The following is a 25,215-nucleotide window of genomic DNA, read 5'->3' on the forward strand; positions in this document are numbered from 1 at the left end:
AATGATGTCAGAGATTCACCAACTGAGTGGCCCAGCTACATCATTCAATGGGAAGCCGACTTTGGACAAATCCCTACTATAGATACACAGCCCGAGATATTAATTTTCTGAGCCCTGTATTTCAGTAAGAAGGCAAGAGCCACTGGACTGAAAGAAGTCATTCATATTAAAGATAGAAACTGGAACAATTAAGGAAAAGCTCAAAAGAAAAAAAATACATAGGGAGAAGAAAAAAATCACTAATGTTATCAGAGAGAGATGGAAAGAATGCATATAGAAAAACCAAAAGCCATATTATATTATAGTCCGAAACGTCAGAAAATAAGAAAAGCACTCAGAAATTTAAAAAATGTAACAGCTAAACTGAAGAGTTCAACAGAAAGTATATAACTTGAAGAACCTTCTCACTCATTCCAGAAAGGAAATGTAAATAAAAATATAAAACAGAAATATTAAAAGACCAGTTCAGGAAGTCAGAGAAGAGGGATTATATGAAGAAGAATGAGGCATCAGGATTGGAGGAAGATTTATTAACAACCAAACATGAAGATGACATAACCTTGCTTGCTAAAAGTGAGGAGGAATTGAAGCACTTGCAGATGAAAATCAAAGATCGTAGCCTTCAGTATGGATTACAACTCAATGTTTAAGGAAGACCAAAATCCTCACAATTGAACCAACAGCTAACATCATGATAAATGGAGAAAAAGTTGAGGTCAAGAATTTGTCTTTCTTGGATCCCCAACCAATGCTCTTGGAAGTCAAGAGATCAAAAGATGTACTGCATTAGGTAAATCTGATGCACAAGACCTCTTTAAAATGTTGAAGTGCAAGGATATTGCTATGAGGACTAAGGTGCGCCTGACCTGAGCCATGGTAATGTCCATTGCATCACATGCATGTGAAAGTTGGACATTGAATAATTGATGCATTTGAATGTGGTGCTGGAGAATAGTGAAAGGACCATGGACTGCTAAAAAGGACAAACTGATCTGTGTTGGAATAAAGCCAAAGTGGCTCCTTAGAGGCAAGGATGGCAAGACTTTGTCTTGTATACTTTGGACATGTTGTCAGGAAAGACCAGTCCCTGGAGCAGGACTCCATGTTTGGTAACGTGGAAGGGCAGGGAAGGAGGGGAAGGTCCATGGAGTTCATATTCTCTTTTACATTTTGGTCCATGGGCATGTGGTGGTACAGGTACCTCTCTTACCCCTTTTATGTTATCTGTGCAACACTCTTAGTTTATTAATTAATTTCAATGAAAACATAAAGCATTACGAATCTGAAATAAAATGGCTGGCTTGATTCCTATGAAAGTCATTTTTTTCCCCTTCACGAAATCCCCTGGTGTTGTTTAGGAAACATAAATCAAGAGTCAATTAGGAAGCAGCAGCTTGCTAGTACGCCTGGAGTCGGGCTATACTTTCATCTGTACAATTGGGTCTAATTAAGGTGACCAGATTTTAACATTGGTAAAGCGGGACACCAGCGGGACATGACTAATAAAACTCATATCCTGGCGAAATAGCCACATGGCAGCCAAAAACCATATACCCTAGCTTGTCGTGCATTCTTTAAAAAAATCGGAACTTTTTAAAAACGCCGCGGGACGCGGGAAAAATTGTTCAAAATCGGGGCGGTCCCGCCAAAAGCGGGACGTCTGGTCGATGCCTTCACGTCACGTTTCTAAGAATTTCCCTAGGAGTCGCACAAGAAGTGGAGCTAGAAAGCCCCAGGGTCCACGCCCTACTAAAAACCGCCCACTAACTAGTACTCGGCTAGAGGGTGAGGAAAGAACATACCTTTAGATCTCGCGAGATTTTCTTAATCCCGCGAGAAGAGAAGGCAGCCGCAGAAGGCCTAAGCCGGTCGTTGGAGAGGGAGAGTGTATCGTCAAGAAGCGCGATGTCCTCGAGTAAGGGAGAGGGGGCGGAGTCGCGCGCACAGGGCGTACGCATGCGCGCACGTAGCCGGTCGCTCGGGGAGGGGGCGGCGGTAGCCCAGGCGGCGGCGTTATTTCCGCGGTCAGGACTGTGCGTGGCGTTGCGTGTGGCCACGGAAGAAGTAGGTGGGGACTACCTTCGCGGAGCCGTCGGGACTCCCTCCTAACCGGTTCCAAGAGCCGCATCCCCTTACGCGTGTGGCAGATCCTGGGGACCCCAGGTCACCCTGCGGCCCCTGCCCACCCGGCGCGCCTCAGGTAGGAGCCGCGGGCTCCCCGTTGCCCGGTGCCTGCCAAGGCTTAGGCCTCCCCGGGTGTTCCCCGGACGAAGACCTGACACCCAGCGTGCCTGCCTGCCTGCGTAACGACAGTGCTGCCCTTGCTTCCGCACCCAGTGGGGCCGGGCCGGGGCCGGGGCCGGGGCCGGGGCAGGGGCAGGGCCGAGCCAGGCAGACCCGATGCGGTTCCTCGCCTCAGGTGCGTCCCCGCCCCGGGCCCGGCAGGTGGGATTTTACAGCGGCTGTACACGTTGTGTTCCCTGGGAAGTTCGCTCGGGAGGGTGGCCCAGCGAACCTATAGCAGAAAATGGGCTGCCTTGGCCCGCGCATTTGGATGCCTACGGGGCCCTGGGCTGCGGGAGAGAACTCACTACCTCAGCCTGTGTTGAAAGTTGCAATCTCTGGAGTTGGTTTTGTTTGAAGGCCAGTGATGTGATTTTTCACACTTAGGAAGACACACACAAACACACACACATTTCTGAAAAAGCGAGCTCTTTTATGAACCCTGGTAAGTGGTAGGTTATTAATAAATGAGCAGGTGATCATTATTCAAACATTAACTAAGGTGATTTTGGGCAATAGCATTCTCAAACTCAGAAAAGTTTTGCTTGGTTTAGTAAGACTTAAACCCAAGACTTTATAAATGAACAAAAACACATGCTTTGCCAGTGCTTTTGCCTTGAAAGTTTGATCTTCTCTTTGACACCAGGGCCTTTTTTACAGGCATAATGGTTATGAAGGCTTCTGTGGAAGATGATGATTCAGCATGGGCGCTCAGTATACCAGAAAAAATGGAAAAAAACAATACAAACTGGGTGGACATAACCCACGATTTTGAAGACGCTTGTCGAGGTGAGTTAGCCTTTTCTGGATTAGACATTTAAGATGTAGGTAAGGGCAAAGGGAATTCTTGATTGGGCTGTCTGAACTATTTAATCAAAGGGGGAGGGGGAAATCCACATGAAATTGTGGGTTTATCAAGTTTGTTAGCTATACTTTCCTCTTAATTTTTCCTTTCTAATTTTAATTTCTAGTTATGAAGACATTTAATCAAACTGTAGACATTGGTGGTATTTCTATATCTTTCAAGTTTGAAGGTGGTCAGAGTTATGTTTAAAATCCTCCAGTAGCTTCTTGATATACATCCAATAAAATCCATAGCATATCTGGACTGGTCTCTGCTTCCCACTCAGACTTCATTTTGTACCTCTGTACCACATGGTTCATTCTCTTCCAGACACAATGGACTTTTCATCTCTTTAATCAAGGTGGTGACCTCTTGGGCGTCTGCATTTTTTCTTTTTTTGTGGTTGTTTTCTCTTAGGTTGCTTTGCTCCAGGACTGTCCCTTTTCTGACTTTCAGTCATCACAACCTTCTTGACAGTTATTTTCTGCTTTGAAATTTTTATTGATACCCTGTACTTTCAGTAATGAAAGACATGCTGAAATTAGGGATGAACTTTTTTCTTTTTATCAAGTTTTGATAAATGTATGTCCAAAGAGATTAGTGGTTTTGGATTTGTAGTTCAAGGCGAATTTCAGATTCACACAGTTCTACAGGTCCCGATGATGGAGTAGTACATACTACCGGTGTGATAACAGCTTCCAAGGAACTTGAGAGGCTGCAAATGTTGATGGGCAATGTATAGGTCACTAAAGGTCCAAATGTTACCTTCATAATGAGAACTTCTCAAAATCAGAACCACCGTGCTTTATTTTTTCATAGCACTATCTACTCCAGTAAAGGTTACAGCTTTGGAAGCCTTATATAAGGTTGCTATGAGTTGGAATTGACTTGATAGCAGTGGGCTTGGTTAGGAATACATAAATAAAATAAGCATGTTTGTTTGAGCCTTCGAGGGGAAGGTTGAAGTTAAGAGAAAGACATAAAATAGAATGAAAGCTTGAACTTGGTAGAGAGCATAGAATCAAGTATGTGGTAGAGAAGTTAATTTTTGGGGGCTAAATGATTCAGATGGCAAAAATACAGATTCCCCACTGAAAGGGAGAAATGTTGGAATAATTCACACATGATAACTTCTGTTTTCTTAGTCCACAGGAAACAAATCTTTTGGTGAACATGTGGATGGGGCTTGTTTAGTATATTGCTCTGAAGGAAAGGCAGAAAGTCTTGGAGTAGCTGCAGGTAGAATGGGAGCCAGCCTGAGTATGAGAAAGCGTGAACCTAAACCTTTATTTTGAAATTTCTCCTTAACATACAAGTATTGCTTGACTGAGGCAGTAAAAAGAATATTACATTGGGAATTGAGTGACTGCTGATAGGGCCCTAGAGAGTTGAGTTTCAGTTTTTGTGCTAAAGGATGTTAGATTGTTAAAGTGGGTAAGTTAAAATCATGCCTATTTTTCTTTTTTAAAAAAATCATGCCTACTTTTCATTGCCTTTTAAATTTGGGGGCTTTCACTATGAATCTAAACAATTAAGGTTTCATAAAAGTTCTTTGCCTTAAGTTTGGCCCGAAAGAACAAATCCAGTTTCTGTGTATGAGGAAGCATTTTTCTTCTTGTCCAGCGGTTCTCAAACTGTGGGTCACGACCCCTTCGGGGGTCAAACTACCCTTTCACAGGGGTCACTCAATACATAACAGTAGCAAAATTACAGCAGTGAAAATAATTTTATGGTTGAGGGGGGAACATGAAGAACTATTAAAGGGTTGCAAATGGAGCTGCCCTCTGTGAGGGTTTAGATATACAGAGAAATGGATGAAGAGAGGCTGCTGGATCCAGGGCTGAAGGTTCGCAATGGTCTCTGGGATTATACTCTGAAACCCCAGCTGATGGAATGCTTGAATGACTGAAGAAAATGGGTGCTAATGCATCTACCTATCCTCACTCATGTTCCCTGAGGGTCGGGGCAAATTCACAAGCCCAGCAGACCTTTATAGGAACATCCTCCTTTTCCCAGCAAGGCTATGGTTGTGAGTCAAAATTGTATAGCCTTGACCATAGCCATGAGAAACCACAAGACAAAAAAAAAAAAAGACCTCGGGCCTTGCCACCCTAAAAAAGGAGTTGAAGCGTCGGAAATCCAATCAGTTTGCTGATCACTCCAAGCAGATGCGAGAGCTCCTGTCTGGGTGGGATGTTAGGGATGTCAATGCGCTAGTGGAGGAATACGAGGGCACGTCAGCATTAAAGAAGCTTTCGCTACAAGCCAGTTTGGCTTGGACGGAAGCCCGGACGTTGCAGAAAGATATGGCTGACCTCTATGAGTACAAGTATTGTACGGATGTTGACCGAATATTTCAAGAAACTTGTTTTCCTGTTCATCGTGCTATTTTGGCAGCCAGGTGTCCATTTTTTAAAACGCTGCTTTCTTCCTCGCCTGAGTACGGAGCAGAGATAATAATGGACATCAACACAGCTGGGATAGATATGCCTGTTTTCTGCTTTGTTACACTACCTGTACACAGGAGAGTTTGGGATGGAGGACTGAAGGTTTCAAAATGTTGATATCCTCCTGCAGCTGAGTGAAGAATTTGGAACGCTGAATTCCCTGGATGTAGTTATGCGTGAACTCTTCAATTACATGTGTTACTATGATGTTGTCCTTAGTTTTTCTTCAGACTCTGAACTGGCTGAAGCTTTTGGTGGAGATCAGACCTGCTTAGATGAAGAGCTCAAAGCTCACAAGGCTGTTATTTCAGCCCGGTCCCCATTTTTTCGGAATTTATTGCAAAGGAGGATACAGACTGGGGAAGAACTCACAGACCGGACTCTGAGGACTCCTACAAGAATTATATTAGACGAGTCCATTATACAAAAAAAATATGCGAAAGTGATCTTACACTGTATGTACACCGACGTGGTGGACCTCTCTGTTCTGCACTGTAGCCCCTCAGTGGGGAGCCTCAGTGAAGTGCAGGCTCTGGTCGCAGGAAAGCCCTACGTGACCAGAGCAGAAGCGGCCATGGAGCTCTACCCCATCGCACTGTTCCTGGAGTTTAACATGCTGACACAACGAGGTAGTTTGCATATCAGCAAGAACAAAAGGTGCTGAAGGTGTAAGTTGAAACTGCCCTGAACACATTAGCCAAAGCCAAGGCTCCAGGAATTGCTGGAATACCCATTCAGCTTCTTCAGAAAGCTGAAGAAGCACTGGAAACTCTCATCTATGCCAGGAACTTTGAAAGACAGCTACCTGGCCAACTGACTGGAAGAGATTCTTATTTGGCCCGTTCCAAAGAAAGGTGACCCAACAGAATGCTCAAACTATTGAACAGTATTGTTGATAATTGCACACAAGTAAAATTTTGCTTAAGATCATCCAACAACGGTTGCACCAGTACAGTGACAGGGAACTGCCAGAAGTTGGAGATGGACTCAGAAAAGGACATGGAATAAGGAAAATCATTGCTGATGTCACACAGAGCTTGGCTCAAAGCAGAGCATATCTGAAAGATGTTTACATGAGTTTGATTGACTATGCAAAGGTAATCAACTATGTGGACCATAATAAACTGGATAACCTTGAGAAGAATGGGAATTCCAGAGCACTTCATTGTTCTCATTTGGAGCTTGTACATAGATCAAGAGGCAGTTGTATGAACAGAACAAGGGCATAATTGCATGGTTAAAATCAGGAAAGGCATGCCATACTTGTTCATTCTCTACACTAAGCAAATATGAAGCTGTCTTATATGAAGAAGAATATGGCTACAAGATTGGAGGAATGATTATTAAGAACCTGCTGATTACAACCTTGCTTGGAGGAAGTATGGAGGAATTGAAGCACTTGCTGATAAACATCATGGATTGTAGCCTTCGTTATGGATTACAGTTCAATGTGAGGAAAACCAAAATCCTCACAGCTGCACCAATGTTAACATCATGATAAATGGAGAAAAAGTTGTACCTGTCAAAGTTCTGTCTTGCTTGGATCCACAATCAGTGCTCATAGAAGTACCAGTTGAGATCAAAAAAGAAAAAAAGAAGACCCGATACAAAGGGCTTAAGTGGAGAGCAAATGCTTTGAAAATGATAAGGGCAAAGAATGTACAGATGTGCGTTACACAACTGATGTCAGTATGGATTGTGATAAGAGTTGTATGAGTCCCTAATAAAATGTTTTGAAAAAGAAAACATCCCAGCCCAGTCCAGGTCAAGTCCTTAAGTCTGTTATCCCATATGTTGATACTAGTCCATAAATTCCTCTTTAGACTCATGCAGCCATGCAATGATGCTGAATGCAGGAAGATTATAGGCCAGTGGGTGGAAAGTCTTGTGGATCTGGTTTTTGTGGGGGTAGGAGGTAGGAGGGATCATCTCCGTACTGGCGAGGGTCATGTGGCTCCTCCAGCTTCAGGGCTCTGGCTCCCATCAGCGTAGCTTCTTGTGGCCTGTCAACAGGAATGTCTCACAGGGACTGAGCATGTATCTGGCCTCCAGGGAGCTATTTATCTGCATTTGCCCCTCCCAAAATAAGGTCTTCAAACTGCCACTTATTGACAGGCTAGACTCCTCCCCTTCCCAAGATGACAGGAGATTATGTAACTGCATACTCCCTTTCTTCTGATTGGGGGATGACATTATGAAAGTGATTTCATTACAGATAACATTATGAAAGCGATTACATTGCTTTATGAGAGAGCAAACAATCCAGTGTATTTCAAGCCACTGAGGACAAGCCTAACCAAGTTGAGGTATTAAACGTAGTTCAAAACAAAAAGCTCCCTGCCTTTTGAGTTAGTTCCGATTAATAACAGCCGTTTAGGATAGAGCAAAACTGTGCCTTTGGGTTTCCAAGACTTTAAATCTTTAGAGGAGTAACAGCCCTTTGGACCTCCTGGTAGGTTCAAACCATTGACCTTCAGATTAGCTGCTCAGTGAGCCCCACTACATCACCAGAGCTCCTTATTACATAATTACATCATAGATAGGCAAATATAATTCATTGTTCACCAAAAGGTAAAACTGTTGTCTTTTTTGCACATTTTAATGTTTTTAACAAAAAGTGTTACTCAACTATAACCAAACCCCAAACCTTATCACCATCAAGTTGATTCCAAATCATAACCTTATAGGCCAGGCTGGAACTGCCCCTGTGGATTTCTAAGACTAGTGCTTTATAGGAGTAGAAAGCTTAGTTTTTGCTCCTGCAGATTGGTTTGTGGTTTTGAACTACTGACTTTGGGATTAGCAGCCCAACGTGTAACTACTGCACCACCAGAGCTCAAAACTACATATTATTAATTTCACCTCAGACTCTGCTAGCTGTCTATATTTCTTTAAGATGCATCAGGTATCCTAGTTTCAGCTTCTTAAATTTCTTGAGCCTCTTAATTTGCTCCAAATTGGAGTACTTGCCATTTATCTACAACTTCATCAGCATCATCAGACTGGGGTTTCTTTAGCTACCTTAATAAAGTTCATGAGGAATATAAAATGAGGCTCTGTACCTCTGAAAATGTCCTTCCTTTCCCCTACCGCTTGATCAGTAGTATCTGGTTACTTTTTAGAATTTTGAAAGCATTGTTTATTGATTTGTTTCTCCAGTGTTGCTGTCAAGAAGTCTAATGACTTTCTAATTCCTTAGCTTTTATATGTAACCTGTTGGTTTCCTCTGTTTGTTCTCTGGGCTTAGAACCGATCACAGTGGTATGCCTTGTTGACAATGCTGTGCTCTTTCACTTTGTCTGATTCTGGCAAACTTTCTTAATTTCTCTATTTTCTTCTCTTTTTCCTTCTATTGAGGAGCCTTGTTTGAATAGTGGTTACGAGTTAGTCTGCTCCTCTGGAGAAAGACGGGTTATTCTACCTTGTGATTTAGAGTTGCTTTGAGTTGGCATCAACTCCATGACAGTGAGGGTTTTTTTTTGTTTTTTTGCTTTTCCCTGTATTATCTTTATGAAGTAACTATTCTTAGATATTGAAACCCCTAGATTGCCATCTGGGTTTTTGTTGTTTTGTTTTTAATTCTTTCTCACTTAGTTTTTATTGCTTTGCCTTTTTCTCAGCTTTATCATCCAAACCTTTTGTTGAATTTTTCTTTTCTAATATATTTTAAATTTCTAGATGTTCTTTTTTTTTTTTTACTCTGCTGAATGATCTTTTGTTTTCAAAGTAAACCAGGTTGTACTATTTTACAGGGTTGTACTGTTTTCTCTCTCAGGCTAATAATAGTTCTTTTGAGTTTTTGTTTCCTTCCATAGTATCGTTCCTCCAGTTTGTCTTTTCTGATTTGCTTCCTTTAGTTTTGTCTTTAAGATTGAGGAGTACATCAGATATCTGGTAATCCTTTACTGCTTATTTAAGAACAAATATCAGAAGCTCTGAATCTGAGTGGGATTTTCTGATTATGACTTTTCACTGTAGGGTGATCTGACTTAACTTTTACATTGTAGAGTCTGCTGTCAGTTATTTTTAGCTTTTTCTCTTGGAATGGTCATATTCTTTATAGAAACATGGTCTAATTTCTTTACTTGAGATTGAAGATCTGATTCCCCATGATCTCGTAGTCAAATGATGGTACCTCCTCTAGCTTATCTTCATCTAAGACAGTGGTTCTCATCCTTCCTAATGCCACGACCCTTTAATACAGTTCCTTATGTTGTGGTGACCCCAGCCATAAAATTATTTTTATTCCTACTTCATGTCTATAACTTTGCTACTCTTATGAATTGTAAATATATGATATGCAGGATGTATTTCCTTGTTACAAATTGAACATAATTAAAGCATAGTGATAAGTCACAAAAGCAATATGTAATTGTATAGGGAATTTATTTCTAATTACAAATAAATGAAATTTTGTCTTGAAGCATGGTGTAGCATAGGTAACAGTCTTAATATAACAACAGTAAACTACATTGCTACATTTGAGACAGTAAGCATATAAAAAGTGTGAAGTTTGAGATAGCTTCGTTCTCACCAGATCAGAAATTCTCGGGGCAGTCTTGGCAAGAGCACAGTGAAGATCATTTTCCACAAGTCTACTTCTGTATTTAGACTTGATAACCAACAATCTGGAAAACCCTGTTTCACAAAGATGTATTGGAAATGGAAGAAGAAGGTGCAACACAGTCTCAGACAGAACACAATATAACTCCAAACACTTGATCCCAGAATCTTGTAACTGACATTGTAGAGAAATCAGTTCTCACTGCATCGCTGTTAATAAGTTCAATGAACTCCTCTTGTGCTGTCTCAGGAACATCTTCAACTTTGACAGTGTACGGGTTCTAGCAAGTGCAAATGGGGCATCAGGTAGATTTGGAAAGTACGATGAAATTTTGTCTGCAAGCATGTGCTTGTGTTCTTTCACAGAAATTATCATCCTTTGGTCTATTTCAATGTCATGTTCCTCAAAGAAAGCAGATTAGGTAGATAACATTTAAATTTTGTTTTCATCCAATTTTTTTTTTGCCAAAGCTGAAGTTTCATTTGGAATGATTGGATCTTTTCAAACAAATCGAAGCATATTGCATTTGGTCATAGAAATGATAGATTTAACTAATTCAATTTGGCAAAGATGTCAACCACGTAAGCTATTTTCTCCAGGACACTATTGCTGAAAAGTGCTTTGAACTGTGGTCCTGCTTTCTGATTAAAAAACGTTTTGAGTTTATCACGAAGCTCAAAAACACGTTTTCCTCTCGACAACCATCTCACTTCAGTGTAAAATAGAGGAGCATGGTTGGGCACATCCAACTCGTTGCACAGTTATGAAAATACTTGACCGTGCTCGCCTTTACAAAAAGTGCTCACCTTCACAAAATTGACAGAGCTTATGCCGCTTTTCGTTAACTTCTTGTAACTCTTGTGGCAGCACCTTTGTTGCTAATGTTTGCCAAAGAATCATATAATAATTCCTATGTAGTACTTGCCACCAGTGTCATGTCTAACTTTATTGAGTCCATCAGCTTTGCTTCAAAAACAGTTGGTATCCCTGCCTGCAAAGCTCGGATGCTTGATATCAAAATGGTGTTTTTGGTTTGTTTGGCTTCATAGATTTGGCTGATAGAACTTCACAACACATAACATTGCAGTTTCTCAATTCTTGCTGTAATTTTGGAGGTAAAACCATACTGTAAAAAAATCCTCACTATATTTTCTTAATGTTCTTCTCTACATGGTCCATTGTCATGGCATCGTTTGCAATGAAAATAATATATAACAATAGTTTTAATAATACAAAAGATGCCTGGTTATCAAAAGATATAGCGTCTGCGGTCTTAAAGGCTTGAAGGTAAACAAGTGGCCATCTAGCTCAGAAGCAACAAAGTCCACATGGAAGAACACACCAGCCTGTGTGATCACGAGGTGCCGAAGGGATCAGCTATCGGGCATCAAAGAACAAAAAAATCATATCATTGAATGAGGGAGAGTGCGGAGTGGGGGCCCAAAGCCCATCTGTGGCAACTGGACATCCCCTTATGGAAGGGTAGATGGGAGGAGATGAACCAGTCAGGGTGCAGTGTAGCAACCATGAAACATACAACTTCCCTCTAATTCCTAAATGCTTCCACTGCCCCCCCCCCATCATGATCCCAGTTCTACCTTACAAATCTAATTAGACCAGAGGAGGTATACTAGTACAGATAGGAACGGGAAACAGGGAATCCAGGACGGATGATCCCTTCAGGACCAGTGGTGAGAGTGGCCATCCTGGGAGGGTCGAGGGAGGGTGGGGTATAGAGCAGGAACTGATTACAGGGATCTACACATAACCTCCTCCCTGGGGGATGGACAACGGAAAAGTGGGTGAAGGGAGATGTTGGACAGTTTAAGATATGACAAAGTAATAGCTTATAAATTATCAAGGATTCATGAGGGAGGGGAAAGCGAGGAGGGAGGGGGAAAATGAGCTGATGCCAGGGGCTTAAATGGAGAGCAAATGCTTAGAGAATGATGAGGGTAACGATTGTACAGATGCGCTTTATACTATTGATATATGTATGGTTTGTGTTAAGAGTTGTATTAGCCCCCAATAAAATAATTTTTAAAATATAATACAAAAGATACATGGCATAGTTCAGTCAATACAGTTCATTAATGTTTCCTTTTTTTTATGGCTCATTTCAGTTTATTGCATGAAGGAGTTACACTAGTCCAAGTTAAAAGTGGACCCCAAATGATTACATCATACAAGCTGTGAGGTTTTAAACTTGTGACAAGGGACAGAGGGAATTTTTCTACTCATTTCAAGGAAATCCTCACTTAAGCTTCCGTGAGCCACAAGCACTTAAAACCCATGAACCTTCAGCTGGTCTTCCTTAGCCAGTCCAATCTCTACAAGGAACTGGCATATGTTCTTGCGCTGGTCACCCTGGAGCTGAATCACTTCTCCATATTCTGGATGCTCAATCACAGTACCATTGCAGGCAAATTTCTTCTTAAAGGCCTTCACTAGCTTCTTTTTGTCGTAGTCATCAGCGATCCCTTGGACAGTTGTCAGGGTCTTCCTGCCGTTGCGCTGTTGAATTCTTATATGGATATAATCCTCTGTCCCCGCAGGCAGCAGGTCATCACCCTTACTTGCATCAGCAAAGGGGTCGAAAGAGTGGAGGTTCTGGATAGCGGACATACGATGCGATTCCTTTTCCTCGGTGGAAACGGCCTGAGGAAGGCGGCGGCTGGAGAAGGCGGGCAGGGGGGACGGAGCGTCGGGAAGCGAGGGGGCTCGAGGGGGAGGCTGCTGAGTCCTCGGCGGCGGCTCAGTGACTGGGGCCTCATTAACGTTTCTTATGATTTACCATTCTGTTTTGGTTTTTTTTTTTTTACGTACCTGTTACTATCACAAGGGGGCAGAATTTACATCAACCACAGCTGAATATGAAAAGACCAATCAGCATCCAGATTAAGTTCCTATGGCACAAATATATCTCTCTATATTTTTTGCAGTTATTGATGATTTTACAGTACATGATTTTACATTTACCCAGTAATTATAATTCAGGAAGTGTCCATTACTGCTACTTTCAATACAGTAACTGCTTTCTACACAGTAGCTGTTCTCTTCCCAGTAGCTGCTCTCTACAAACGTGTGACTGGTCCCCATAAGTACATTAATGCCAGCCCTGTCACATACACCTGTGTTTTTACAGGGTGTATGTGATGGAGTTTGTGTGATGATGTCATCACTCCGGGTACTCGTATGTGGTCATACCTGCCTGGAGACAGATGGAGGAGCGATGTCTCAGTCCTTAAGACCATTGGGAATATGTGTTTTCTGATAGTCTTAGGCAACCTTGTCGTTCAACTCCCAAAGAGGTCATGACTCACAGGTTGAGAACCACTGATCTAAGATACTGTTTACCTGTTGTTAGGTCAGCCTCCTGGCCACCCTATGTACAACAGAATGAAACACTGTCCAATCATGCACCATCCTCCCAGTCATTTCTGCCAGATTGATACATGAAATGGTTGTTATGTGCAAATGGAGGAACTTCAACCACCAAATGGACGATGACTACGTCATTTCTTAACTGCCACATGAATTTCTTCATTACATACATGCCAGGTCACTCAGAGTCATGGAAAGGCCAAGGTGACACATACCTTAATGTCCAGCAATATTCTCAACTTGTAGTAGTTCATTACTGCTAGACATATGTCATTCATGTGCAAGATAATAGGATTTCTTTTTACTGTCATAAAGTGAAGTGTCAGGTAATGATAGTAAAAATTGAGGAGTAGGTATATGTGAGATAACATGTCATCATTCTAAGAAGCATTGATTTGTTTCTTATGTCAGTCCATAGTATATTTAGTATTCTTTGTCTATCTTTTGCATGCATATCAAGCTATTGAAAAATAACCATTGTTTGATCAGGTGTACCTTAATCTCCAAAATTACATCTTAGTTTTTTTTTTAATTTAGCACATTAAAGAGATCTTTTACTGCAGATTTACCCAGTGCAATACAGCATTTGATTTCTTGATTGCTGCTTCCGTGAAGGTTGATGCGAAATCCTTGACAGTGTTAACTTTTCCTCATTTATCATGATACTGCTTATTGGTTCAGTTGTGAAGATTTTTCTTTATGTTGAAGTGTAAACTATAGTGATAGCCATCAGTAAGTACTTCAAGCCTTCATCACTTTTTGCAAGCTAGGTTACAGTGCCTGCATATTGCTGGTTGTTAATGAGTCTTCCTCTAATCTGATGTCTTATTCTTCAGGTAGTCCACCTTCTGCTTGTACACACTGAAAAAGTGTGGATACACCTTTCTTAATTTTAAACCATGCAGTTGCCCTTTTTTCTTTGTGATTAATGCTTTTTGATATCTGTCCACGTTTCTCAGGAAAGCATAATTAAGTGTTCTGGAGTATTCATTTTTCACAGTGTTATCAACAGTATGTTCTCATCCACACAATGGACTGTCTCTGTACAGTCAAAGCTCAGGAAAACATCTTTCTGATCTCTGCTTTCAATTCAGATCTATCCTGATACCATACCCTCTTTCCATGTCCTCGGAAATTGCCTTGAATTTCTGGCAGTTCACTATCGATATACTTCTGCACCCATCTTTAATTACCTTCAGCAAAAATTGACTTGCATGTAATATTAACAGTAATTTTCACATTCTCTTTAATCACCTTTCTTTTGGATGGGTACAAATGAGGATTTCTCTTAGTTGATTGGCCAGGTAGCTAGCTAACTTCCAAATTTCTTGATACAAATGAATGAACACTTCCAATATTGTATCTGTTTGTTGAAACATCTCAATTGGTATTTCATCAGTGTTTGAGGGGCTCTTCCCCACTTTAAAATTTTTTCCATTTCTCACTAATGTCTTAAGTGTAGCTTGGACTTTTCATGCCATTGGTTTGTGACTGTAAATGGTTGAATAATGACCTGTTCTTTTTGAACAGTGACTTTTTCTTCCATCTTTTGCTGCTTTTTGTGTCATCCAAAATTTTGCTGGCAGAATCTTTTAATATTGCAACTTGAAGCTTGGATTATTTATTCATGAGAAATGTTGAATGTGTTCTCTTTTGGTTTTGTATGTGATTCTTAATGTACTCTGTTGGTTAAGGTCCAAGTGTATTGATGCCATTTATATTGTTGGAAAAAGGTATTTCAGTAGGTTGTTGGCCTTGCAAAATTCTATGAGGTGATATTCAGTATTAGCACCATAATTTTGGTCTATGGATCTTTCTTTGATTCCAGTTTTCACATTCTAATCACTAGTCATCATCAGTGCATCTTGATGGGATGTTTGATCAATTTTGGATTGTTGAAGTTGGTAAGATTCTCTATTTTTTCATCTTTGGCATGAGTGGCTATTGTGTAAATTTGAATAATTTTCATATTAACTGAACTTCCTTTTAGGCTAACTTCCAGATTTCTTGGCACAAATAAGTGAGTGTTGTGTTCACTTGAAAGCATTGTATTCTGGATTGATCTAGAAATGTTCTTTTTGACAATATACTGATTATTTTTAATTTGTTATTTCTGGCAGTATACACAATTTAATTGTGCAGTTCACTTTGACCATTATTTTTCTATTTCAGCTCACTAAAGTTCAACACATCAATATTTAAGAATTTAATTTTAGATATAGTACAATTAATTTAGATTCATAGTTTATATATTTCACATTCTAATGGTTAATGGTTGTTTTTAGCTGTTTCTTAACATTTTGAGGCAAGTCACATCAGCAAATGGATATCCCTAAAGCTTTATCCACATCATTAAGGTTGACTACTTTGAGGAGGCAGTTCTCCATTTGAATGTTGAGTCCCTTTCAGCCTGAGGGACTCAGACTCTAGATGAGACAGTGTTCCACTGTTTATTCATAAAATTTTCATTGGCTAGTTTTTTGAAAGTAGGTACTTTTCCTAGTCTGTCTTAATCTGAAAGTGCCACTACAATTTGTTTGCTATAGATCACCTGACTGGTATTTGAAATACAGGTATCAGAACTTTCCACATCACAGCGGTATGCAAGCCATCACTGTACAGAAAACTGACAAAACTAATGGGCATGCTTATTGATTTTTTTCCATCCAGCATTGTAAATTATGGCAGGGCTCTGGGGATCTGACTGATTAATTTTTCTTTATCCTTTACCTTTAATTTCAGAAGTAAGTAAAATTTATAGTTTTGCCTTTTTTATTGTTGGCTTTTAGAATTCGTTTTCTTGAGTCTGAAAATAAATTGCTTGTCTTTTTGTTTCCAAGTTTCCCTAAATGTATTGATAACTTTTTTGCTCCTTTTTTGGTCTTTTGGGTATAAACCTTTCTATCCAAAGTAGAAAAATGTTGTTTTAATGGGATTTCAAGATGATTTTAAAGGGAGAAGCTATGTTCAGTTGTCCATTTTTACCTGGGGGTGAGCCACTCCAAACTTTCTTTTACATTTTTTAAACTTTCCTTTTCAGGACTTTATTTTCTATAATTCTTTGCACCTAGAAAGCAAAGGATGATATGTTTCAGGGAAATCTGGCTACAAGTGTAGTAAATATTTGGATTGCAAGAAATTTAGACCCGTATTAGCCACTAAGTCAGTGATTCTTAACCTTCTTAATGCAATGACCCTTTAATACAGTTCCTCATGTGTGGTGACCTCCCAACCATAAAATTATTTTCATTGCTACTTCATAACTGTAATTTTGCTACTATTATGAATCGGGCAACCTCTGTGGAAGGGTCGTTCAACCCCCAAAGGGTCGTGACCCATAGGTTGAGAACTACTGCACTAGATTAAAGACCATAAATATGGCCTTTTAATCACAACCCTTCTAGACTCTAATAAACTAGACTTTTCATTTTTATTCTAGAGGCAATCTCTTTATGTAGTTTTAATTGTTTTGTTTAAATATCACTGTTAGAATTGTATTGGATTTCTACTATATTATATAAGGCTTTCATAGAATACCTAGCTGAGAGTTTACCCACTGGGGAGATAGATATATATACATACACACACATAGATCATTTTATTGAGGGCTCTTATAGTAATCCATACATCAGTTGTATCAAGCATATTTGTACATATATTGCCATCATTATTTTCTAAACTTTCTATTTGAGCCCTTGAGGTCAGCTCCTCTTTTTTGCCTCCCTTCCCTTTCCCATCATTGTGACCCCTTGATAAATTATAAATTATTACTTCATATTTACAATGACCACTTTCTCCCTTCCCCCACGGCTTCTTTCCCCTTCTCTCACTACCTTACCCCTACCTACTGGGAATATTTTAATAGTCTTTCTAGATAATTGTGGATATTCTTCTTTAATATTACATTAACAGTATAGATTGTAGATTTTTTTTAAAGGTTAGTTGCAATCAGTTGCAATCTAGACTCTGGAACCATATCAATGCATGTTCATGCTCTCCTTTAAAATCCTTTAAATTTTCTAAAACGATTTTTACATTTCTCCTAGAAGAAAAAATGAATAGAATGTTAGACTATTTGGTTAAAAAACAACTTGAGAAATAGTGATTAGTTTTATGGAAAAGTTTGCTTAGAAGTTTTTCTTTTGCGATGAGGTTGATAATTCTGACTGGAGTATTGTGACCCACTTTGAGTCACACTTAACTCTGAAAAGTAGTTTCATTTTTTTCCTAAACCATAAAATATATAGTACCTTTAGTATCTAGTAACTTTAGTATTTACTTATTATGTAGAATACATTAGACATTGAGTAGAAATAATACCATTACTTTGAAAATGAATTTTAAAGTAATGGTAGCACATTACTGCTTTGCTTTTTCTCCTAGAATTAAAAGCTGAATATAAAGATAGCTTAATTCACAAAGTTTTTCTCTTTGTTTCTTTCAGAATTAAAGTTGGGAGAATTGCTTCATGATAAACTGTAAGTATTTTTTACAACCATTTTATTGGGGGATCTTAGAGTTCTTATTCCATACATCATTGTATCAAGCATATTTGTATATATGTTACCATCATCATTTTCTAAACATTCACTTTCTATTTGAACCCTTGCTATCAGCAACTTTCCCCCCCTTTTTACCCCCCCACTCCTACCTTGCTTACCCCTTGATAAAGTATAAATTACTATTGTTTTCATATCTTACACCAACCACTGAATCAACTTCACCCATTTTTCTGTTGTTCATCACTCTGGTGGGGGTGGGAGGCTTATGTGTCGATCATTGTGGTCAGGTTCCCCTTTCTCCCTGCTTCCCTCCACATTCCCCTGCCCTACTGATATTACTACTCCCATATCTGTTCCTGAGGGGTTTATCTGACCTGCATTCCGTGTGTTGTGAGCTCTTTTCTGTACCAGTGTACATGTTCAGATCTAGACAGAACTAAAAGATAGGACTGGATAGTGTGGGGTGAGAAAGCCTCAAAGAATCAGGGATATTGTGTTTCCTCTGTGCTAAATTGTGCCCTGGTTGACTCATCCCTTCATTGTGACCCTTCTGTGAGGGGGGTGTCCTATTGTCTTCAGATGGATTTTAAGTCTCTGCTTCACTCCCACACCTTGTTTACACCGATAGAATTTTTTTTTTTTTTTGGTGTGTTCTGATGCCTGGTACCTGATCCTGTCAACACCTCATAGATTACACAGGCTGTGTGCTTTTTCCATATGGGCTTTCTTGCTTCCCAGCTAGATGGCTGCTTGTTTATTTTCGAGCTTTTTGAGATCCCAGACTCTTTTATCTTTTAATAGCTGGACACCATCAGCTTTTTTTCCACATTTGCTTATGCACCCATTTTGCCATCAGTGATCATATCCGGAAGGTGAGCATCACAGAATGCCAGGTATTAGAACAAAGTGTTCTTGCATTGAGGGGGTTCTTTAGAGGCCCAGTGTTGGTTTGCTACCTTAATACTTTACCTATCAATATATGTACATAGACCTATATTCCTATTGTTACATATTTATATGTTAATATATTTATATATGTATATGCCTATGTTTATACCTCTATAGATGTCTTTTGCTTTTGATTTTTTTTTGCCTTCTAGTTCTTTCCTCTATTTCCTTTTACTTTATTCCTGTCCCACTATCATGTTCGATCTTCATTCGACTCTCTGTACTTCCTTTCAGCTACATTGCACTTGATCAAAACCTACTAGGCATTATATGCCCTTCGCACCATCAATTTTAGATCGCTTGTTGTTCCCTTGTCCCTGGGTTTGTTAAGTATCCCCTCCCCTCCCTTTCCCCTACTTCCTCCTCTCTGTTCCCCCCGGAACCATTGGTCTCCTTGTTTTCTCGGGACTGCTTATCCTGTCCTATATATAGATAGACATGAAAAAAAAAAACCCAAAACAAACAAACAAAAAAATAGCCTATGACTAGTTCTAGGTCTGTCTGCTGACCCTTGTGAATGTTTTTTGATGGGGTCGGATGCAGTGCTAAGCCCTGCCTCTGAAGTCCAAAGTCTATTTTCAGAATTTCTTGGGGATCTGCAAGTATTTTAATGCCATTAAGTAGTTAATGATTTAGTTCTCTTAGAAGGAGCAAAACAAAACTGGTTTCTATGAGATGGAGGTTAAAGATGTCCCAAATGTCCAACTTTTCCAAAGTACTATATCGCTTCTTTATCTCTACATCAGCTACTTTCCTTTCAGGTACTTTTCCTCTTTGGGCTCTGTAATTCGATGCATCATATCACAGAACACATACACCCTCAAGGAAATGCCTCACTAAGTTATGGTGGCTAACAAGTCCACATCTTGGATCACACTAGAGGCTTCTCTCGTCTCACATGTTGCAGGGTATGACAAACCTAAATTGGCAAGTCAAATGACAAATTTCCAAGAATTGGAAAGTCCCAAGAATTAAAGATCAGATGTTTACAAGCTGGGTGCAGGATCCAGAGCAAGAAAGAGCTTTGAGTGTTCAGTGGTATTAGATGCAGACCATAAATTTAAGTAAAACTCCTCTGACTTGTGTAAGTGTGGTAAATGTTGTGGCTAGTGAAAATAGTGACTTGAGTTATACCCTTTAGTAAGATGCTTCCTGACTTCTGCCTCATTAACATAACAGCTCACTCTCATTGGGGCTGTAAGTATATAAATGCATACATAACTATGCATGTAAGCAAGGATTCATGGAACAATCACAAATTACATGTATGAGCAGTAAGCATAGTCCTACCCAATCCTTGTGTGGAAAACACCAAGACCATGACTAGAAGGGCTATGTTTACTAATTCTTTATACCATAAGAGTATAATACAGTATTTCAACCATTTTTCGCTCATGTGCATAGTCCTTTAAGTTTCAGTAATTTTACATTTTGAAGCTTAAAAACAAAAGAACAAGAAATATCCTCTCAAGATCTAATCATATGTATATCTTTAACCTTCATAAGCTATTTTGAAGCTACTAGCCCTAGTTATGCGATGAAAGGGTTGTACCTAGTGATACTGACTAAAATTTTCCTTAAGAATATATGTGCAGGTTATAGAATTTCTTGCAGAAAAGGTATTTGCTGTATGTCATATGTAATATGCTGATGACCAGAGATCACTAAATTCCTAGATAAAAGTTGAGGCTGTCTGGAATGATAAAATAAATAGAAATGCTTGATTATATTTCTAGGAGAATATATTACCTCAGTTTCTATAATACTTTGACCAAGTTCAATTTTGAAGGTTAGAAATAGGAAGTTGTAAATTAATAAGTGGACAAATTTGGACTTTTGATGGGGAGGCAATTAGGACCTCAAATAACAGTTCTCATATTTTAATGTGTACCACAATCCCTTAGAGGGCTTTGTCCATAACAGAGTTGATTGGGATAGGGCCTGAAATATTGCATATTTAACAAGTTAGCATGCTTAGGTGGGTAATGTTGATGATTGGAGCCCACACTTTGAGAACCAGTGTAGATCATCATTTGGATGAGGCATAACATTACAGGAAACCAAATCCCTATAGAATTCGGAAAAATAGTTTTGATGACAGTGCATTGTGCAGTGTTCTGCTAACCACAAGGTCAGGAGTTATAAAACCACCAGCCACTGTAAAAGAGAAAGATGAGGCTTTCTATTCCTATAAAGATTTACAGTCTTGGAAATGCAAAGGAGCAGTTCTATTCTGTCTTAACAGGATTTCTGGGAGTCAGAATCGGCTAAGTGGCAGTTGAGAGCTTGATCAAGAACTGCTCGAAGGACCGATCATCTTTAATGTTTACAAGATTTTAGATTCAGGCCAGGAAATGTGATTTCCAGCAGTTTACTCTGACCAACTTTTAAAGTTGTATAATTCTTCCCAATCTATGTCTCTTCCCTAACCTGTTGTTTCTTTTCTTCCTAGCATGAATAATTTAACTTTATATAGTTTTGCTAATCTTTATTGTTTGTTGTCTGTTTCTACCTGAGAATGTAAGTCCCAGGAAACAGGCAGATTTGTTTGTTCATTCATGTATTCCAGTGCTTGGAACACTGTCTTGCAATGGTAGATGCTCAATAATTATGTAATGAATGCATAAAATGAAATGGCTCATTTAATGCTACTATAGTTTCTTCAAAGGAGTTCTGGCAGTCTATGGATTCTTGTGTTAACTTAGATTTCTAGAGAAACAAACCCAGTGACACTCACGTATGTATACGAAATAAGTTCATATTGAGAAAAAGATGTGTACCCAGGAAGCAGCACAGTCCAAGTCCATGGCTGACAGGTACTAACTTGAGACCCTCCAGACTCACACAACTGCCTGTGGATGACTGTTGAAATAGGAAGCTGGGAGATAACAGGCTGGTCTTGCAGAACAACGTGAATCCAAGGTTGGCAGGAACAAGGGCAGGGCAACAATAGCTCCCAGGGTTGGTAGGCCACATGGGCTGCTGGCCCCAGAAGCTGGAAGCAGTTTCCAAGCAAGCAGGAAGGAGTAAGTACTCCGCAGTAGAGGTCAGTTCTCCACAGCTATTTATAGGAGTATATAAATAGGCCACACCCCAAGGATATTTAATTAGGTTGTATCCTGATTGAGAGGTTAGCTTGCACCTATGCCTTCCCACAGATGCCTCAGGTTAACATAAAACCTAACCATCACTGTTATGCACTGGACTGTTGACTGCAAGCTCGGCAATTCAAACTCACCAACCACTCCACGGAAGAATGATGATGCTTTCTGCTCTTGTAAAGATTTACAGCTTTGGAAACCCACATGGGCAGTTCTGTTCTGTTCTATAGGGTTACTATGTTTGTTTCTCTAAGGAACTCTGGTGACACTGTTGATGATGACTACAGGGCTAGCAATTCAAATCTGCCAGCTCCTATGCAGGAGAAAGATGAGGCCAGCTGGTCCCATAAAGACTTAGTCGCAGAAACCCTATATATAGAATTGCTGTGAATTGGAATCAACTTGATGGCAGTGCGTTACAGTTTCTGCAGCAGTTTTTTTAAATCATTTTATTAGGGGCTTATCACAATCCATACATATATCAATTGTGTCAAGCACATTTGTACATTTATTGCCATCATCCTCAAAACATTTGCTTTCTACTTGAGCCCTTGGTATCAGCTCCTCATTCTCCCCCACCCCCCGTTCCCCATTCTCCCTCCTTCATGAGTCCTTGATAATTTATACATTATTATTATTCTGTCATATCTTATACTGTCCAATGTCTCCCTTCACCCATTTTTCTGTTGTGTGTGCCCCAGGAAGGGGGTTATGTGTAGATCCTTGTAATCAGTTCCCCGTTTCTACCCCACCTTCTCTCCACCCTCCCGGTACTGCCACTAGTCCTGATGGGATCATCTGTCCTGGATTCCCTGTGTTTCCAGTACCTACCTGTACTAGTATACATCCTCTGGTCTAACCGAATTTGTAAGGTAGAATTGGGATCATGATAGTGGGGAGGGAGGAAGCATTTAAGAACTAGAGGAAAGTTGTATGTTTCATGTTTCTACACTGCATCATGATTGGCTTGGCTTGTCGCCGCGACCCTTCTGTAAGGGGATGTCCAGTTGCCTACAGATGGGTTTTGGATCCCCACTCTGCCCTCCCTCATTCACAATAATATGATGTTTTGTTCTTTGATGCCTGATACCTGGTCCCTTCTACACCTTGTGATCACACAGGCTGGTATGTTTCTTCATGTGGGCTTTTTTGCTTCTCAGCTAGATGGCCACTTGTTTACTTTCAAGCCTTTAAGACCCCAGAAGCTATAACTTTTGATAGCTGGACACCATCAACTTTCTATTTGGTTATGCACCCATTTTGTCTTCAGTTATCGTGTCAGGATGGTGAGCATCATGGAATGCCGGTTTAATAGAACAAAGTGTTCTTGCCTTCAGCACTTGAGTCGAGGCCCAATGCCCATCTGCTACCTTAATACTAAACATATATATACACACATATATATATGCACATAGATCTATTTTCCCATCATATATAAATATATTTATGTATGTAAATGCCTGTATTTAGACCTCTATGACTAGTTTTTTCCTTTATTTCCTCTTGTCCCACTGTCATGCTCAGCCTTCATTTGGGTTTCAGTAATTCCTTTCAGTTACATTGCTTTTGATCAATCCCTACTAGGACTCTTACACCCCCCCTTGCCACTGATTTTGTATCACTTGTTGTTCCCTTGTCCCTGGGTTGGTTAGCACCACTTCCTTTCCCCTAACTCCCCCTCTCCCCTGCCCCCCCCTCCACCATTGGTCCTGTTGTTTTCTCCTCCAGATTGTTTATCCAGCCTATCTCATCTAGATAGACCTGCAGAGATAATATGTACAAAAAACAAGAAAGCAAAACAAAACGACAAAAGAAAACAATGACAACAACAAAAAAACTGACCCCAAAAAAGAGAAAGGCCTGTAAATAGTTCACAGTCTGTTTGTTGACCTTTAGGAGTGTTTTTCAGTGGAATCTGATGGGGTGCCACTCCCTGTCCCCAAAGTCTATTGTTGGTACTCCCTCAGGACTTCCTTTCTCTGCTCCCTTTGCTGTTCTGTTGCACGCCATAGTGTTTTCTGCAGCAGTTTTTATCATTTAAGAAAAATATCTAATTGATTTATGGATTCAATTGTGCCATTAAAACATTTTTAAAAAAGTTGAGATGTAAGTACAAATAGAAAATAAGTTAAGACATTAGAGAGGAAGCAAAACTCTCCAGCACATCCTTTCTTCTCTAGTTCCCTATCTTTATCTAGATGCCCTGGGTGTTATAGACAGCTTGCTCTGCTGCAAATAAAAAGATGGGAAGTTCAAGTTCACCCAGAAGTGTCTTAGAAGAGAGGTCTGGTTATCTACTTTAGAAAAATTTGTTGTTGAAAACCATGTGCAGGATAGTTCTATTCTGATACACATAAACTGGAGTTAACTTGATAACATGTAGTTTTTTAATCACTATTAAAAATTACCAGATTGTTGTATTTCCTTCTAGATAATATTAAAGATGTTTATGAATAAATACACATATTTGAATAAACATTTATAAGAAAAAAGATATAAATGGGTTTATGTGGTCACTATGAGTCATAACTGACTCAGTGGCACCTACCACAAACGTGATATTATTTGTCCTTAAATCCCTTTCATATTTAATATATCTTAGAGATCTCTTTATGTTAGTGTATAATAGATCAACCATGACCATTTTAACTGTTAAATTGTATTTTGTAAACTGGATAATTTATCCTGTGGTATTTCTATTGATGGATGTTTAGATAGCAACTTTTTTTTCCTTTGGAACATGAAAAAAATAAACATTTAATTTAATACAAACCTGTTTGCCCATGTACATATGAAAATAGTTTTCTAGGATAGAAGGCCAAATATAAAATTAGTCATTTAAAGTGCTTTCTAGTTCAGTGAATTGAGCCAACTTTCCTTTAAAAATATTAATTTGTACTTCATTGACTGTGTTTGAGAATTTTACCAGATATATACATGTATTATTCCTATCTCAAAGTCAAGAAAACAACAACAAAAATATTTTTCATTACCTAATTCCATTTCTGAGGACGCCTGGTGGTGTAGTGTTTACTTGTTGGGCTGCTAACTGCAAGGTCAGCAGTTTGAAACCACTAGCCTATTTGTGGTAGAAAGATGAGGTTTTGTGCGCGCATAAAGAGTTAAGATTCTTGGAAATTCA

The 25,215-nt window shown here is 39.5% G+C and overlaps 2 protein-coding genes and 2 pseudogenes across 6 annotated transcripts in view; 2 read left to right on the plus strand and 2 right to left on the minus strand.

Annotated features, from left to right (window-relative positions):
• The window catches only part of LOC142448224 (large ribosomal subunit protein eL32-like), a 33,330-nt gene extending 31,185 nt beyond the window's left edge, over window positions 1-2,145 (minus strand). Inside the window, exon 1 of the mRNA XM_075549865.1 lies at window positions 1,803-2,145. The gene's annotated coding sequence lies outside the window, so the exon portion shown is untranslated. The remainder of the gene's footprint in view (window positions 1-1,802) is intronic.
• Window positions 1,845-25,215, plus strand: part of NAA35 (N-alpha-acetyltransferase 35, NatC auxiliary subunit) — a 106,252-nt gene continuing 82,881 nt past the window's right edge. Inside the window, exons 1-3 of one of the 5 annotated variants that reach the window (XM_075549859.1) lie at window positions 1,845-1,915; window positions 2,944-3,072; window positions 17,967-18,000. In XM_075549859.1, coding sequence (XP_075405974.1) covers window positions 1,906-1,915; window positions 2,944-3,072; window positions 17,967-18,000 — 173 coding nt within the window. In that variant the 5' untranslated portion in view covers window positions 1,845-1,905. Of the gene's footprint in view, window positions 1,916-1,965; window positions 2,201-2,289; window positions 2,420-2,929; window positions 3,073-17,966; window positions 18,001-25,215 lie in introns of those variants that run through there. The other 4 variants (XM_075549861.1, XM_075549860.1, XM_075549863.1 and 1 more) reach the window with 4 other exon arrangements.
• LOC142448509 (BTB/POZ domain-containing protein 7 pseudogene) lies at window positions 4,950-6,238 on the plus strand (annotated as a pseudogene).
• LOC142448915 (eukaryotic translation initiation factor 1 pseudogene) lies at window positions 12,299-12,894 on the minus strand (annotated as a pseudogene).

Source organism: Tenrec ecaudatus, chromosome 5 (assembly GCF_050624435.1).
Source record: "Tenrec ecaudatus isolate mTenEca1 chromosome 5, mTenEca1.hap1, whole genome shotgun sequence".
NCBI classification, from domain to species: Eukaryota; Metazoa; Chordata; class Mammalia; order Afrosoricida; family Tenrecidae; genus Tenrec; species Tenrec ecaudatus.